The sequence below is a fragment of the Myripristis murdjan genome, chromosome 11 (assembly GCF_902150065.1).
Source record: "Myripristis murdjan chromosome 11, fMyrMur1.1, whole genome shotgun sequence".
Lineage (NCBI taxonomy): Eukaryota > Metazoa > Chordata > Actinopteri > Holocentriformes > Holocentridae > Myripristis > Myripristis murdjan.
Window position 1 is genome coordinate 12,047,601 of NC_043990.1, and position 18,262 is coordinate 12,065,862.

General features: G+C 45.6%; 1 protein-coding gene across 2 annotated transcripts in view; it reads left to right on the forward strand.

Annotated features, from left to right (window-relative positions):
- ext1b (exostosin glycosyltransferase 1b) overlaps positions 1-18,262 on the forward strand; it is a 122,127-nt gene that overhangs the window by 88,735 nt on the left and 15,130 nt on the right. Inside the window, exons 3-7 of one of the 2 annotated variants that reach the window (XM_030063606.1) lie at positions 3,933-4,040; positions 5,336-5,455; positions 10,911-11,043; positions 13,128-13,246; positions 16,322-16,417. In XM_030063606.1, coding sequence (XP_029919466.1) covers positions 3,933-4,040; positions 5,336-5,455; positions 10,911-11,043; positions 13,128-13,246; positions 16,322-16,417 — 576 coding nt within the window. The remainder of the gene's footprint in view (positions 1-3,932; positions 4,041-5,335; positions 5,456-10,910; positions 11,044-13,127; positions 13,247-16,321; positions 16,418-18,262) is intronic. The other variant, XM_030063607.1, reaches the window with a different exon arrangement.

Here is an 18,262-nt window from a genome sequence, read left to right on the forward strand (position 1 = left end):
CCGGTTAAACATGAAATTCACATGATGATATGTTTTCAATGTCCTGTACACACTTTGTAACGCATCAGTTAGAAATAACAAAAATCTGTACTTAGAAATACTATAAAGCCATTAAAACACCAAAAATGAATATTTCTTTCCCATTTCAGATCAATCAGTGAGATTTTATCGTGATTTGAATATTTTTCCATTTTCGCGTAATAGGAATACTGGATGTATAAGTGGGGGTGTTGGGGAGTTATGTCTTATTTAAAAGGCTATTTAGGTAATCAACAAAGAAACATCAAGTACTTGACACATAAACTTTGATAACAATTTTAGTTCTCATAATTTTGTGAAAGTTTAAACTGCAGGGGTCAAATTGACTCCAAACATAAAGGATGTTCAAAAATGTGAACATAACAGGAGGGTTAAAGCCACTGGTTAAACAGTGCAGATGCTGCAGTGAGCAAAATGCTTCAGTATTTATTGATTCAGTGAAGCACAAGGGAAACTGTATGCACGCTGAGAAACACAAGGCAGTGGTGGGAGGAAGAGGCGTGGACGAGTCATGATGATGTTTTTGTGACAGGAACCTGCAGGGCTTATAGGAAATGTGGTCTTACCTCCAGCCTGAGGTGGAACCTGCCGGCTGCGTCGGTTTAATTAGTTTACAGCCGTGATACTAGTTAATTCAACAGCATATTAGTGTTTGAAAGAGTTACACAACCAGCTCAGATTACAGGATGTGTAGTTTTTTCCCCTCAGATTGAGCCAGATAACTTGTTAATCACCAATTTAAGAGCAGATTTCTGGCGCCGCTTCGACCTCCGCGGTAAAACCTCGCCCTCTCTGGCTCTCCGGAAAGGTCAAAACAGACGCCTCAGAATCATTTTCTAATAGCTTTCTATTTGTCCCGCATCTTGCGAGCGCGCACGGCACGCCGCATTTGCCTGCACTCTCGCCCCTGCCTCTTGAATTCCATGCACTTCGCCTCCCATTTCCCCGCTCATCCATTTCTATAATTGCGCGGCACACTTCTGCATTAGCGCCGCACTGTCCTTTACCTCTCCTTACCGCACAGCACTGTCCACAGAGTGCACCCGCATAAGTGCACTTATCTCACTCGCTATCAGCTGCCACACACACACACACTCACACACACACACACTCACACACATCACAGACTTCACTCTGGTGGGAAATATGCCTCTCCTCTCCTCTTTCACTGTTTGTCTGACTCACTCCATCCATCGATTCACGCCAGCCGAAGGAACGCGTGTGAGGAAAGAATTTATTTAAAGACTTTGGTCTTTGCATGAGAAAGTGATCCTCAGTAGAGGTCAGTGTGTGTGTGTGTGTGTGTGTGTGTGTGTGTGTGTTTGAGAGAGAGTTTGAGTGTGTGCCCGCGTGCATGTATGTGTGTTCATCTTGCATCTTGATGTGTGGGATTGTGTGTCGGTATGTATCTGTATGCGTGGGATTGTTTGTGTGTGTGTGTGTGTGTGTGTGTGCGTGTGTGTGTGTGTGTGTGTGTGTGTGTGGAGGAGACAGCAGCAGAGCCCGAGGGTGAGTTCTGCTTTAGCCGACACCTTTATGACCCGGGAGTGACAGGGCCGTCATTACATCAAACTCCCACCACAAACACACACGCACACACGCACACATGCACGCATGCACACACACACACACACACACACACACAGACACACAGACACACACACATACACACACCAGCTGTTCCCTCTGCCTCTCCTCTCATCCCTCCATCCCTCTGCCACTCCTTTGCCAAAGGTCACATTCAGCTTCTCTACCTTTGCTCCTTTCATCTTTTTATATCTGTTTATCCACTTTCTTCTGTCTTTTGATCTTTTTTTTTTTTTAATTTCTCTCACCTCAAAAAAAAAAACACCTCTCTTCTACAAAATCGCTTTTCCTGACAACTGGTAGTATTTACTTCTTTGGTTCGTGAGCTATTGGTTTTGACTCTTTTTTCAAATCTTTTTTTTTACTCTTTTATCTTTTATGTGTATGTGTGTGGATGTTTATGTGTATATGCTTGTTTCATTTTTTAACCTCGTGCAATTGTTTGTAACACTGCTTATGTTTTTAAGTTGTGTGTATATGGATAAGTTAAGCTCTTGCGACTACTCTTTAATGTTGCTTTTGTTTTGAAATTCCTCACCTTTTCAAGCACTTTTTTGTTTTTTGCATAAAACGTGCTCTATATATAAAATTATTATTATCTCGTCTCTGTCATTCCTCCCGCTGAATAATTTCATCTTGCCTACAGAAGCCATTTTTAATAGAGATGTGTCAACAGGTGCAATTCTTACACCAAATGGTCATTATTACACTGCAAAAAAAAAAAAAAAAACAACAAGTCATAACAAGTCATTTAGTCTCATATTCAGTTTTAAAAACCTGTTTTTGTTGGAACAAATGAGATAATCTGGCGGTCGGATGAGATAATCCCACTAGTTTCCAATGCAGTTTCATTTGTTTCAGTCATTTCTCCAGGAACAAGTATAAATATGTTGAAACAAGGCAGATTAAGGCAGATCAGCCCAGTAGCATCAAGAAAATGACACTTGACTCCAGAAAATTAGCACTGGAAAAAGTGAGATTATCATCCCACCGGCACAGACTTTCACTCGTTTTCAGAAAAAACAAGAGTGAACGTGACACTAAAGGACACTTGTTCATGTCTGCGTGCGTGAGCCTTAAATTCAGTTCAAGAAGCTCGGCTGCATCGCGCCAGAGAGGCACTCGATTCAGTTTACAGGCTCATAAATGACAAAGAATCTTTAAAAAAAAAAAAAAATCCCACAAATAGAAATAGGAATCAAAGAGAGTAAATGTGAGATAAGGAGAAAAATAATCTTTTTGTGCATGCTTGAGAGCCGTAGCTCAGCAGCGTTCAAGCAAAGGGAATAAATGTTCTTTTCTTGTGTCTGTAAATTTAAGTTTCCTCTTTGCGTGTCTGCAGTTCAGCCCCAACTCTTATCTGTTATTTTTCCTGTGTGTTCGGCTCGTTGTGACACGCTGTCCAACAAATGGTTGGTGCTTTGAACCTCACCTGTATTGAGTTACCTTTATATTGTATTCTTCAGTCTATATTCTGCTTGCCTACATATATAGATTACACAATATGTTCACTTTTATATCTGCTTGCCAAGCTGGCTGTGTGTGCACTAGATCATGTTTGAGCTTTTGCTGTGTAGCTGTGCACCAATCAGCTTTTGCGCATATCTAGGTTATATTTGACTGCCAATATATCAAGTTTGTCCTAATTAAACATTTAGATTTAGATTGAATTTAGAATTAGAATTTAATGTTGTCGGAAAATTAGCCGAGGCCGCCACACAACATGCAAAAATTCAGCAAAGTAATTATGTTTGTCAGATATTTGTGATTAATAAGTGATGAAAGTTTTTGAGGTGGGCAAGCCGGTGCCTTGTCAGTCATCTTGACGAGCTGTCGACCTCCAAAAGGCATCTCGCCCGAGGCTCGGGTAACCGGCATCCATAAAGAAACTACAGGCGATAAAAGGAGCAAACGAGAAAAGTGGCAATCTGGTGTAACGGCGATGCCGCTGTTTTGAATGGGCTGCGCCTGCTGTGCGCTTGACTTTATTTTATATGCTCTGTGCATTGCTGTTATTGTTGTGACTTTGTGCTTAAATGCTGCGTGGTCATGTTTCTGTGACGCACCCCTGAATGCTACATATCCTCAAACGCATCAGAGAAAAAGCCGAATTCGGGCCATTTAGTCCGGTGCACACAGGGTCACGGAGGGAAAGTTCATCATGTATAATGTATACGAGTCATTTATTTTTTAGTCGTTTTATTCTGAAATCAGCCGGAATAGTGGAAGTAAAGGACGTGTCTGTTGCTGTGTGTGTGTGTGTGTGTGTGTGTGTGTGTGTGTGTGTGTGTGTGTGTGTCCCGCAGGCCGCCTGTGTGCCAGTGATGCTGAGTAACGGCTGGGAGCTGCCTTTCTCCGAGATCATTGACTGGAACACAGCTGCAGTCATTGGCGACGAGAGGCTCCTGCTGCAGGTAACAGGCCATACACACACACACACACACACACACACACACACACACACACACACACACATACATAAACACACCACATGCCCTGTATATCACCTGAAAACTGTAGCAGATAGAGAAGCAGCAATAGCAAAAGCTCCCAAATCTGAGGTGAGACCTGCTGTCCCTGCCTGCTGATGAAATACTTTGCACACACACACACACATACACACAAACACACACTCTTTCTTTATCGATTCCACTCACTGTCCTGTGTCATGCACCTTTTTTTTTTTTTTTTTTTTTTATCACAAAACAACAAAAAGCCACACCAAATCCTCTGTGATTCTGAATATGTCACACAAAGCCTCATGCTGTCGTATCAGAGAGTAAACAGAACGAGCAAATGGATTTGGCTGGAACTGCTTGAACTTGGTGGGGGGTGGGGGGGACGTAATTATATGCACATTAATTCTTAATTTAAATGAAGTCTGTCGTAATATTGTTTGACATTGAGTTTTATAACATAGGAGCCCACTCCAGGCAACATCAGTACGCCCAGCCATCCTCAGTCTATCCACAAATCTATGTATTTTACACAATGTGCGCATGAAATGGCACAAAATGTGGGGAAATTGTAAATTGAGGGTGTTTTCAGCCTGTGTGTATACATTGAGCAGACGTGGGAAATACCTATATTTTCTCCTCTGCTTGTAAAATGTGCACAATTACCCAAATATATTTACCAAAGTGTTGGAAAAGTATACATTTCCCATTAGCCTCTCCCTCCCTGCGACATCAAATGCTCTTACAAATGGGCTAAACGGCACGGCGCTTTGGATAAAAGCAGAAAACCATCCACCAAAATGCCTGCGAGAGGATTCTCTCCCAAATAATGCTATTTAGTGACTGATTGTCGCCGCCGCTGTCATTGTTTGTAAATCCCTTTCACAGCGCACTCCATTCACCAGAAGGAGATCCCATATTAATCTACATGCCGCGAAGCAGTGATTTTCTCTTGGATTTTTTGTTCTCAAATGACCCGCAAATGAACTAACGGGGAGTGAAACCCAAATAAAGGCTGCTGCTCACTAACCTTGAATTCAGCCCACAGCTCAGCACAGAGACTCAGAGAAGCTGCAGCGACATGTGTTAGCTGTCCTTTCTGGGGGGGGGGGATTTGTGGAGTATAACTTTGGGAGCAATTTTAATTTTCCCGTGACCAGCTTTTTGTGTCCCAGTGCAGTCGTGGAACAGCGCCGCAGAGCTTTGTGCTGACCGTCTGTTGTTTTTTTTTTGTTTTTTTTGGTCCTTTTTAGATCCCGTCGACGGTGCGCTCCATCCACCAGGATAAGATCCTGTCCCTCAGACAGCAGACTCAGTTCCTGTGGGAGGCCTACTTCTCCTCCGTGGAAAAGATAGTGCTGACCACTCTGGAGGTGAGGAGCGAAGACACACACATGCACACACACACATACACACACACACATTTCCCACCCCATTTGCCGCTGTGCTTTCCGCTATCGTACGCCTCCATCATCAATCTTTCTCTCGGAGGGCTGCAATGTCACACCAGCCTCTCTGCAGGCTTTGCTCTGTTCTCGGGCCTCCATTTGGTGCAAAGCCAGGCGCAAAAAAGCCACAGTGGACCGTCAAGAAAATGGGTTTCCACACATGGTCATGGAGAACGTTCTCTAACCTTTGCTCTTTGTTTAATTTGGAAACAGGAAAATAGGCCACCGCATGTGAATTCTGTTTTCGTATGATGTCGGAACACATATTCATTAAATTGTTTCATTTCGAGCTGCCTCCCGAGAGACCACATTTTGCATCATCTGTAATCAACAACGTGCATTGGAGAGAATGTGAGTTGCACCACATTAAAGCAGGTCAGATCTCAAATTCAGGTGTGTTTCCATCACATCTGTTTAAGGGAATAAGAAACGTAGCTGAGTGCCAAAAGATGACGTATCCTAATGCATTACCATCATCACCTGACAGTTGCTACGGGCAACCATTTGTTTGGTAGCTACATGGTTGTGCCTAGTTTTGTAAAAACGGAGATGATGTGTTGATTTCTTCATTTGTCAAAGAGCAGCTGGCCATTGAATTACATCCATGTGCTGTTTTTACTCTGTGCTATTTATTATTGTTTTTATTACTAAGGTGTAGTAATTGTATCTGTCGTGGGAGTAGTATTGGTGGTAGTACTTTGAACAACATATGTGCCCTGCCTGACATTCATATAGTTACAGATGTGGAGCTGCACAGCACAACAACAGTTGGTTGCTGAGCTGCTTCTGTGCAGCGATGTGCCCTCAGCTGCCTTGCTCATGGGCACCTCGGCAGTTGTCGCTGAGGGAGCACATGGCGTTGATCAAAAAGAAAAAAACAACAACCCTTGAGTCGCAGACCCACTTCTACCGCCGACAACCTTCTTAGCAATAATCGGGTTAATTTGTTGGATTTGTTCGTGAAAAGAAAGAAAGAAAGAAAGAAAGAAAGAAAGAAAGAAAGAGTTGACTCCTTTCTGCAATCCTGCTTCCTCGTTATTCAATTCAAACAAGTTGTTTCTCGATGCAGGTCTAGCACCTGGGCTTATCACCAGCTTCACGCTATGGTTGCAAATGTCTTCCTGCTCACATCGTATCACATCACGCCTTCCGTACGTCTCCTCCCTTCATCTCTGTCGCCGCACAGCAAGACTCCCCTCATCGGTTCAGTCTCATTTATAACCTCCTGAATTTGACGTTTGCCTTTTTACCTCTCCATGCAGACGAGCAGGCGGACACGCTCAGTCATGACTTCTAAAATCTGTCTCATTTTAGCTAGATCTGACATGTATTGCCTATTTGTTATCGATAGTGTGTCTCACCTTGGGCTGACACACACACACACACACACACACACACACATCTCCATATGTCAAGGTGTGTCAGCCAGTGCCACCCAGGCTTAGCCCCGCTGACACCTCGTCACTCCACACTAAAGAGCAAGGTGACACAGTGAATGTCTGTGAATCAGTGTGTTTGTGAGTGTGTGTGTGTGTGTGTCTGTGTGTGTGCATGTTGGATAGGGAAACTGCAAGGACTAAACGTCTAATCCTGAGTGACTGTCCTTTGGAAGGAGTGAGGTGGGGGGGTAGAGAGTTAGAGAGAGGTGTAGAGGGAGGAAGGGTGAAGAGGAGAAGGGGTGACATATGTAAATGGTGTTGCCGTGGCAGCCCGCGAGATAACGAGCGACATGGTTTATTCATCCTGTCGAGCCCGCGCTCGCCCCGCTGCAGATCTGGGACGATACACACACACACTCACACACACACGTACACTTACACCGATATCTTGACGGATTGAATCTCCTAGCACACATTCACAAACACACTCGCTTTTTTTATTGACTCCCCATATGCTCTAAAACAGTGTGTCTGTGTGTGTGTGTGTGTGTGTGTGGCAGTGGGGGATTGGTAGATGGAGAGGATAAGCTTGCAGGAACCACGAGTTCAGCCTATCATGCGGGACTTCCTGTCAAGAAGCGGGCACGTTTTCGACCAATCACAAGGTCAGCGCGGCCGGATCCGCGGCGCCGGCACACCCATTAAACCCGGCCGCTTAAGCCGGCGCGCGGCGTGTTTCCAGAGAAGCAGGATTTATCTATCATGCTCTAATTGGTTGATTGTGGCTGTTCTGGGGTGAGATTGAGTCGTCCATCATGTCCGACTGAGAGCTGCCGACGGGGGAGGAGCTCCAGCCAAGCGAGCGAAATTGCCCCTCGTAAGGTGTAAGGGCTGCGGGTTTTAAGGTGGCAGGCGGTGTTTTTATAGAGAAGTTAACGGATTCCAAGTTAATCTGTTCGGCCGAGGCAAATGGTTATCGACTGCCCTCGGGGACGGAGTTGGAGTAAGGGAGGGGAAAAAAAAAAAAAAACTCCAGTGGACTCACACACACACACACACACACACCCCTTCTTTTAATGTTGCTTTTTATGCTGAATTTTTATGCTGCTTTGTCAATATTATTACACGAAAGCCCCTCCAGCTGTATTATTAACTTCTCACCGTCTGAATGGCCGTCTGCAGCTCACCTGACACCTACCGCTGCAAATCACCTGACCCCTCTTGATCTCTCTCTCTCTCCTGCTTTCATTCTCTCCATCCATCCATCCTCGGTGTTACCAAGCCAACGGCCAAGTCACCCTCCGCCACCTCCTCGCGACTCAATAGCGGCCCATAAAACACGGCTGCAAACCTCGCGTCTGTTTTACTGAAGCAATTTAGCCTGGCTCAAGGGCACGGCAGCAATATCTCTTCCCCCCACCGTGTTTCCCCAGCTCGGCACAGAGGCAGATTGCACCCGCGTCCTCCTAAGTGTCAGCTTTGCGGTGGGGGGAAACGGCGGCCGCCCCACCCCGTGTCTGGCCGTTTGACTGACTGCTCCATTTGGGGCGCAGAAAGGAGCGGGACAGGCCTGACTGACTGGTGCTTAGATCCAGCTGATGACTTTGTCCGTGCCGCTCTATCCTAATGGAGCCAGCGGCCACCACCGACGCTGCTCTGACTTCCTGATCTCTTCATAGCTGCATTGAGAGACTGCAGTTGCCTGTGGAGGAAGTTTTACACAATAGCATGGATTTTTTTTTTTTTTTTCTTTTCCAGTGCCTTGCCTCCGCTTTGTGCCGCGGTGATTCACTCTTGACACAATCAATAAATCCTTTTGTGGCGGCACAAAGCAAACATTTGGAGGCACAAGCAACCTCTAACTTCCAGCTGGTGTCTGCAGCCTCACCTTTATGGCTGCTCTCCACCTGCTCCAGCTCAGCGACTGGCTGCTGGATGAAACTCTGCCGTGCTGAATATCAATAGATTTATTCAAAGATAGAACGTCCGCTGGGTGGTTTTTCACTGACGTTCAGGACGATTTGGTCTCTTTTTTTAAAAGGCAAAACTCATTTCACAGTTTAAAATGTTGTATAGGTGTGATTTTAAGGCTCATTGGCCGAATCTTAATATTTCATCCACTATAATCTGAAAGGCAAATATTTTTTTCCCCCTTTATAGACAGAAATGCATTTGATTTGTGCTTCTCCTCAGAGATTGGGGTGGGAAAAAAAATGCCAACTTAGCTTTTTGCCCACTTTAGTGTCAGCCATAAATAGCGGGGCAGAAAGTTTGGACGATCACAAGAAAGTATTTGAAAGTCAATATCTGTGAGTGGCGTATCACTCCACGACAACATTTGAATTGTGCTGATGTGGTAAACTCTTCACATCTGCTGGGGTTGCAGGGTGGCCAAGTGATTAAATAGGCTGCGCTGTAATTGCGGGACTCATGATCCCAGCAGCAGCCAGTGTGTGTCCATCATTAACTTTGTGTGCCGAAGTGACACGGAGACTGAGAGACAAAGAGCTCCTACCTGCTCCTGCTTCATTATAAGGAGCCGTCAAAGTGTCGGCTAAATGACACCAGCAGGCTTCCAAGGAGTGGAGAGCCTGAACCCTGGATTTGTTCGCTTCCAAGGCTTGAAAAAAGTTTGGGGAGCTGCACAAAAATGCTTCAGTTCCCAGTTCACATATCAGCCTATCACCTTATGTAAGTAACATTTTGCGAACCTGTAAGTTCATCAACAGTTTTCAGAGGTATTTGGTCTGGCTGACAGTCATATATCCCGTTGTCACCTGCCCGGGTTTGCGTGCCACTGTTCAGCCTGCTCATCGCTTAGAAACAGCTTCATTTCAAAGGCAAGAAATTGAGGTCTGGAAGTTGGCATTTTCCACTAAACCGGTTCCAGGGCTGGTTCGGAGCCGGTGCCTGACTTAGCACCAGTTTTTTTGGTTTTCCACCGCCCAAGCACCGGCCAAACTGGTTCCAAACCGGTTCCAAACTGGTTCCAAGCAAGCACCAACAGCGAGCAGGGGCTAAACGGGAGCCAGAGAAAGAACCTTACAGACTCAAACTGGAGCAGCGATCGCTATAAACGTAAAGCTAAACATACTCACCGTTCGTGTCGACCACGAATACGACGGGTAGCCGGCAATAATTGTGTTTTTTGCCTTTGGACTGAAATGTAGGCTTGTAATGACATGAGCAGTATTTGCATCGCTACGGTGGGTTGTTATTGTGATTATGAGTGAGCGTCTCGCACACCCACGTGATCACGTTTTACGATGACGTAATGACGTGGCTCTGACTTGGCTCTGCTTGGCTGTTGGCCGGTGGAAAAGCAAACCGGTTCTTTGTTGGCACCAGTTAAGCACCGGCTCTAGCACCAGCTCCGAACTAGCACCAGGTGCTTTTTGGTGGAAAAGGGGCATAAGAGACGTTCTGCACTTCTTGCATGTTAAAGGAAAAGTTCACCCAAAATCCAAAAAAAGACAACCGGTGCATCCCGAGTGCAATCCATCCATCCATCCACGATCTCTGGAACCCGGCGAGGTTTCCAGTCTGCAGTGATCTTCCCTCTCTGCCTTCTCCCCATCACAGCGGGGCTGGACGGGTATACTTTTGTGGCGTTTGAACCATCAAAAACAATAACACAGGTAGCATTCAGCGGTGAAGAGTTTTGACAGTGACTACTTCCTTTCCTATTTCATGCTGAGCAACGGCAAACGTGTAGCTATTCACCCCCAAAGACGATCAATTAGAGCCAGAGAGGTACGGTTTGCTGGTGTTCTTCAGCAGTTTTCACCCACCGAGGGCCGTGGATTATGTCAGGTATCTCTGGTTTTTTTTTTAGCCCGAGCTCCTGGCACACTGTTGTATTGTGGTGCTGAGATCTAGACTGAGAGGCTGTACCACACTCACGTGGGAAAATGGTATTCCGGGTTAACCGAGCCTCTCAGAAATGTTTGCGAAAGCCGCTGGACCGTGTGTGACTCCGTGTTTTTTGTTCCCATGTGCAGATCATCCAGGACCGCGTGCTGGGCCACGGCTCCAGGAGCAGCCTGATGTGGAACAGCCACCCTGGGGGACTCTTCGCCCTGCCACAGTACTCTGGATACCTGGGAGACTTCCCCTTCTACTATGCCACACTGGGTCAGTCACACACACACACATACACACACTACACCCTCTTTTAATGCGGTACAAATTGCTGTTATGCAACTGCAATCACACCTTCACCCACCTGCACTCGTGTACCAATCCATAGAGATCGCTCTAAAGCCTGTTTGTAAAGATTTCCTCCGTCCTCATCCGTCACACCACAAACCAAATACTTTGTCACTTTGTTTTTGCACAAGAAAGAGTTTTCATAGTTTTTCGATCCAGCTCCGACTGCAGCCCTTGTCTTAGCAGCAGAGATATAGCCTTCACCCTTGATCTACTGCCCTCCGTGAACGGCTGCGTCCAGCAGCAGCTGAAGTGGAGGAATGGGCCTTTGACGGATGTTTGTATTAGTCTTGCTGACACACCAGCCCGTCCATCATTGGTTTTTGAGTCAGCGTTGCTGCTGCCGAGGCGCTGAGGCCAATTCCTCCTGCTACGGTTCAGCGGCATCGACTTCGCCCCGCCACATAACTGTGACCCGGCAGCCTCTCCATCCCTCTCTCTTTCACTCCATCTTCATCTAGCAGCGCCGGGCCGCCGCACTCATGCAAACGCCGACGCCCGGGCCCACACACACACACACACAACACACAAACAGACAGAGATGGAGACGGTTACGCACACATTCAGCTGATGGAGCACCCGGAGAGGAGGGCTGATATTTAAACGGACGGACGCGGCGACAAGCATGGATTACCCCGCCGCGAAGTTTATTTGTTTGTCAAAGAGGCAGCAATTAAACACGGAGGGGTTTTTAAGAGACAAGGTGGCTTGTCGCCGCGGGGCAAAAGGAGTAAAATGAAAGAGAGAGAGAGTTTGTTTCAGGATGACACTTAAGATTCAGTCCACTCGTTCTCAGCAAGCCGGTAACAAGACACACAGGCACACGTACAGTGCACTCACACACACACACACACGTGCACACAAATGCACACAGCGGCGGCAGAATTCGTTTTTTGTTGCCTCGGTTGATTGCTGTTGTTAGTGAGGGTATTAAGTGGCTTCAAATAGCTGGATCAATCCTATAACAGCCTATTCTGTGGCCGTAATGAGTTAGCTGGTTCCATAAACAGGTGCACGACTGGTTGTTGAGAGAGGGGAAATTGTTGATGTATTGATACAGGATGTGGTGATAACCGGCACAGACCACGAGCTAATTATCTGTGCAGGCAGGGAACAGCATGCGCATCCCAACTTCAAACACGCCGTGTGACAGAAATGCCTGTCTAGGTTTTTAGTAATGAAGAACTGTTAATGAGCTTGTTAAAAAAAAATTGCACCCAGGGAGTGTTTCCAAAAAAAAAAGAAAAAAAGAAAAAGAAAAAGTAGGCAGACCCTTTAATCTTCATTTTTCATTCAAATTCACAAGCTTCAAGTCAAAAGGATAACTCACCAAATTTTCAAAAATGGCGTATATTATGTCCCCCTAACTGTAAAAGTGGCCAAACAGCGGAAAGAGGCTCTTAACGAATGCCGCTTCACGCCGTCTTCTCCGCGCCACGCTTTGTTGGTTTGCACTAGATTAGATTCAAATGAGGAAAACTTGAACGTCCTCTATGATCTGTCTTGCTCAATATCTTATTTCCTGCTCATTTTCAGCCTTGATTACTTCATTCCAGCATCAAGTCAGATTGGATTTTAAGTCACATCAGTGGCTCGTCGTCTGCCTGCCCGCCTATCTGCGCTCCAGATACAGCTGAAGAGTCTCACTCCAAAATGAAATATAGCGACGATTCAAGTGATCCGCTGTTTTGGAAATGCATTGAAGTTATTGAATATTTTAAGACAGTTGCTGAAATCCTGACATTGCTGACGATGACATGATCTATATTTTTTGAACTACTGACGAATTAATTTCAAGTAACATCTTTTTTTTTCTCCAAAAATAGATATGAAGCATTTGGGAATGAAACCCTTCAATTGTCGCCTGGCATTATCTGCTTCAAAGAGCCTCAAATTACATTGATGGCTGATAGTCGGCTCCTCGTGTTCCAGACAGCGTTCTTGTCTGGATTTTTTTTTTTTTTAAATTGCGTCGATGAGCAATTCTCTGTCTGTGTGTTACGTTGCAGGTATGAAGCCGTACCCCAAGTTCACCGCAGTCATCCACGCCGTCTCCCCCCTGGTGTCTCAGTCGCAGCCCATACTCAAACTGCTGGTGGCCGTGGCCAAGTCGCAGTACTGTGCACAGGTGAGTGTGTGTGTGTGTGTTTTAGTGTGTGTATCACATCCCTTCAGAAGCCTCCGCGGACCTCGACCTCGCGACGCTCCGGATTTGTGGCCTTTTGTGCGGATCATGTGGCCGCTTTTGCGATGGCGTCTTCCAAAAGCGCGGAAACAGCACTCATCCTCCGTCCCCAAGTGTGTAAACTCCAGCAGATTGAATTAGAGTGGCGGTTTGTAGCAGCACTACATCTGTCTCCATGGCAGCAAAGCCCCCTTCAGCACAGCTGGAGTTGGCATGTATTGATTCCCCTGCTCGCTCCTTACCAGCACGGGAAATGAAATGGAATTTGCTCCCCGATGGCTGGTTCTGTGTGTGTGTGTGTGTGTGTGTGTGTGTGTGTGTGTGTGTGTGTGTGTGCGCCTTTGTTTTTGTTTGGCAGCAGTGTATGAGTAAGTAAGTGTGTGCTTTGTGTAGGAGGGATTCATTTTCGTGTGGGCGCAGTGTGTGTGTGTGTGTGTGTGTGTGTGTGTGTGTGTGATTGGGCACGGGTGGGGTGTGCATGTGACCACATTGTGCGCGTGGTGTGTGTTTATTTGGGCGGTGGGATAGATGAGAGTGTGTCTGTGTGTTTGTCTGTGAAAGGGGCTTGTGTGTGTGTGTGTGTGTGTGTGTGTGTTTGGGTACCATGTTTACCAGCGTTTGCATATTCCTCTGTGTAGCAAAACCCAACATCACGATGCGTTGTCGGACTTTGAGCCAAGTTTTCTCACAGTGGGGGGTGGTAGGTGGGGGTGGTGTGCGTGTGTGTGTGTGTGTGTGTGTTGGGAAGGGGTCAAGTGAATAAACTGTACCCTCTTGTTTATTTTATTATGGAGGTGCCTTTGTATTTGAGTTCTCCTGGTTTTGCATGCAGAGCAGAGAGCCAGGTACACAGGCAGGCTTTTGCTCTCAGCGTACCAAAAAAAAAATATATATATAAATATATATATTCTGCCGAGCTACAAGCCGATGAGTAAGGGATATAAATAAATGAATGTAAGGGAGAGAATGAGAGAGCAAAGGAAGGGTGGAGGAGAGAAAATTGGACGTGAGAAAGCTTTTCAGAAGGCTCTGGTGCTTTCTGACATGGTGGACCTCCTGCTGAGACTCTGTGAGTGTGTGCGCGTGCGTGTGAGCACTCTGAGAGAAACATTTCTTCCGCTTACATTACCGACACTGACACGCAGACACTCTCCCTGACTCCTGCACACACACACACACACACACACACACAGTGCCACCCTGAGAGGGCTGGTGAACTAACAGCGCTGCCATCTGTCTTTCTAATCAAACAGGGATAGAGCCCTGTAAGAATGGATTAACGTGTGTATGTCTGTGTGTGTGTGTGTGTTTGTGTGTAAGACAGAGGTGAGATGAAGACAGCTGAAACCTTGTCATCCTAAGCTCGAGTCCCGCACGGGTCCAGTTTTACAAACACGTGTCCGACCTCAATCCACAAAACTCAAACTGCATCCGGCCCGTTACCAGTTTTCTCCAAATCAACTGTGGACCCGACCCGTTAACGCAAGCCCCCCCCCCTCACTGCAAGGCCACTGAATTGCATTTAGGACAGTGGATTGCGTGTAAAGGCCTTCAGAGAGACATGTACCTGTCTTCCTCACTGCTGTTTTTTTTTTTTATTATTATTATTTTCGCCCGTATTAGCTCATTATTTGTAGAAAAGCCGGATTTTATTATGGCCTAGAATGATGCGGCATTGCAAACCTGTTTTCAAACTTAGCTCAGTCCTCTCCAGCCACGCTGACACAGAGTTGCTCCGCTCACTCAGGAACATCTGAACACAGACATCTAAAAGGCTTCGGGCCGACACATTGGCAGGTGCGGTCGTGGCGCGTGGTCCTCGTGGGAAGCCGGCGCCCGTGACATTGTTAATGACAGGATCGTGGGAAACTTCATCGATCCCTGCGGGGGGAAATTTTGTTTGGACGGCTGAGCGCGAGGTCATCCAGGACAGTCTAATGGAGCTGTCTTGCTCAAGGGCGCTCGGGCAGGGCAGATGTCAACTGACAAGCATTGATGGTGTCCGCGCTCCATACGCCACAATGAAATGTAAATTATGAAATCGCAGCGCAGGATTCAGGCCGCCGACGGGACACTGTGGTCTTCGGGTCGTGAATGTTCCTCATCAAGCATTCATGAGCTTTTGCTCTCGGAGTGGATGGGTGGTGTTAACTCCGGGTGTAATGTATATGGCAGCTGACACCTGGCATGCTGTTCACGGCAACTGATTTTCAGCTGTAGTCGACCTGTCGATGAGGTTATTTCAAGAGCTCTAAGGCCGCTATGGCATAACGATCATGCACGGTTGTCACGGCAGTCGATATGCATTAATGTCCACATGTTGTAACCGTGCTGTAAAGTTGTGAATGTGCCATTTTATTGAAACAGCGACAGTTCAGCCAATTCTTTACTGCTTAAAGCTGAAATGACAGATAGATGGCTGGTACTGTAGTCAACTATTTTGTGACTTGTAGACTCCTGGGGGCATGCAGCAGCAGTCCTCTGTATAAACCGCGATCTGATTGGCTGCAGACAAACAGGCCTCCGTGGAAAGACTCATCTGATTGGATATGGATTGCAGGTTGCATATCATATATATTCCATAGTAAAAATGTGTTCAGCAACGTGAAATTGGATACAAAACTAAAGGCCCCCGCGTAACGATGGGATCTGATTGGTCACAAACTGCGCATCTCGGAGTCGTAGACGCCGTCCAGGAGCCATAATTGTAACTATTTTATTGCTTCAATTGCCCTTCTGGCTCTTGGACAATTCAATCAAGCCCTAACAAGGTGGCATTTGCTGGCCTCAGGACACATAAATGTCACGTGTTGAGTGGATTGATTCAGTAATGAGCTCGGGAAATAATGTGCTGCGAGCTGTTATTGTGATTAGATGAGACAACATTAAGAAGCAAATTAGATTGAGTGTGAAAATGGGAACAGGTAATGTTGGAGTAATTCTCGTGAAATCTTTTTTTATTATTATTATTTTTATTCCTCACCCCTTCCTTACCTTTTTTTTTTTTTTTTCTCTCAGATCATTGTCCTGTGGAACTGTGACAAGCCCCTGCCTGCCAAACACCGCTGGCCGGCCACCTCAGTCCCTGTCATTGTCATCGAGGGAGAAAATAAGGTGAGACTGAACACACACACACACACACACACACAGAGGGCATCACTATCATTACTGGCACACACACCTCATCTTGTACTGTATCTGTCTCTACTATAAAACTCGTGCTGATTTCATTTAGGTCGAGAGTTTCTGGGAGTTAACGAGTTTCGATTTCCCCTGCAGCAATGCCATTAAAGGACAGTGTGTGCTGTTTTAATTAAAGCTCGTTAATGTAAATAATGTGCATTGGAAGGGAGCATGACTTAGATTTGGATACTGCTGGGAAAGTTTAGGAGTCAGTAAGTCATTCGAGTTTTTTTTTTTTTTTTTTTTTGGTTGGTTGTTTGCTTTTTACTTATTTGGAGCAATTACGACCGAATATCTACTGTGACAAAACGTCTTTGGAGAAATCAGTCATAGCTGTAATATGGATATACAGTGTATACAAAAGCATAAATAAGAATGTGCGATAAATGAAATGCCCTCGAGAGAACTTAGAGCGCTGGCATAGAGACAAGATCCAATCCTATTTCAGATAATGTGATCAGTAACTCCCTGGGACTCTGACTCACCATCACTGCCTCCGTATATCATTACCGCATTGTGAAAAAATCACAACTGTGTAATTTGATTCTTTTTAAATGTTTTAATTGATTAAAAAAAAAGTCAGTCATGAGCCAAGCATGCATGCCCCCCCCCCATTCAAAATCCATTGCACACTGAACCTTCTTGAGCTCAGATTTTCTTTTAAATGCTGGTGCAAAGCTACATCACACTCCTATTGCGCGAAATATTCAAAGGGAAGACGTCTTTGTTTGTTGTTTTGTTTGTCATGTGTCACTGTGTGTCGTTGTATACATATTAATTTGGGATCTCCACTACAATAAACTTCTCTGGGATTGGAAAAAGTGTTCAGCAGTGACAAAATCACCTGTGGGACAGCGGAGTTGAAGAGGTTAAAGAAAATTTGATTTGAAATTGTATTAATTAGCAAATCCAGAAAAAGGTTATATGAAGGGTTGAAAGGGTTAAAAAAAAAAAAAAAAAAAACAGAACTATTACATCAGCAAAGATTGAACTATGACTCAGCAGTAATCTGTAATGTTCATAATGAAAATGGTTTCGTTCAAGCAGTGGACAATTTTCTCAGTCAAAGTCTTCACTTTGACTGTGTTTTTTTTTTTTTTTTTTTTTTTTTTAAACTATTATTAATTATTATTATTTTTTCCCCACACAATGTTCCTCCTCCAGTGTCTGACATTGCCATAACAGAAACCTTTATTTATTATTATTAATTTTTTTTTTTTTTTTTTTTTTGGTTGGGCTTTAGTCACCTTTCCAGTCAGACATCACCGAGACGGCATACCTCAGTGGCATTTATTATGACAACCTTATTAGGCCTTTAACACTGACGCCTCAAAAAGGGGTTGCCATGTTTATCTTCCCTCCTGTGCGACCTCCGCTCTCGAGGTCAGACGGTGACACGCAAGGGAAGGGCGTGCACGGTCATAAAGCTGAACCGGGCTCGTTTTTTTTTTTTTTACAACTTCCAAACGAAACCTTCAGGATCAGGATCTGAGCGTCCGCCGGTATTCTCCGCGGTCCGACGCCGGTTTGGTGTCTTCTCCGCCGAGCTCCACCTGCCAGTCAAATCGAGTGGTTCTCACATAAATGTCAGTCACCGGGCAGTGGGCGGGGTTTATGGTTTACTTCTGCCCGTGTCTGTGTGCGATTTCTCCCAGGCTGTCAATCATAGCAGGAGGTCTGTGTTTGGCCACATGTCCGTGACAGTGAGCAGAGCGGGCTTAACATACTGGTGGTCTGTGTGTGTGTGTGTGTGTGTGTGTGTGTGTGTGTGCACAT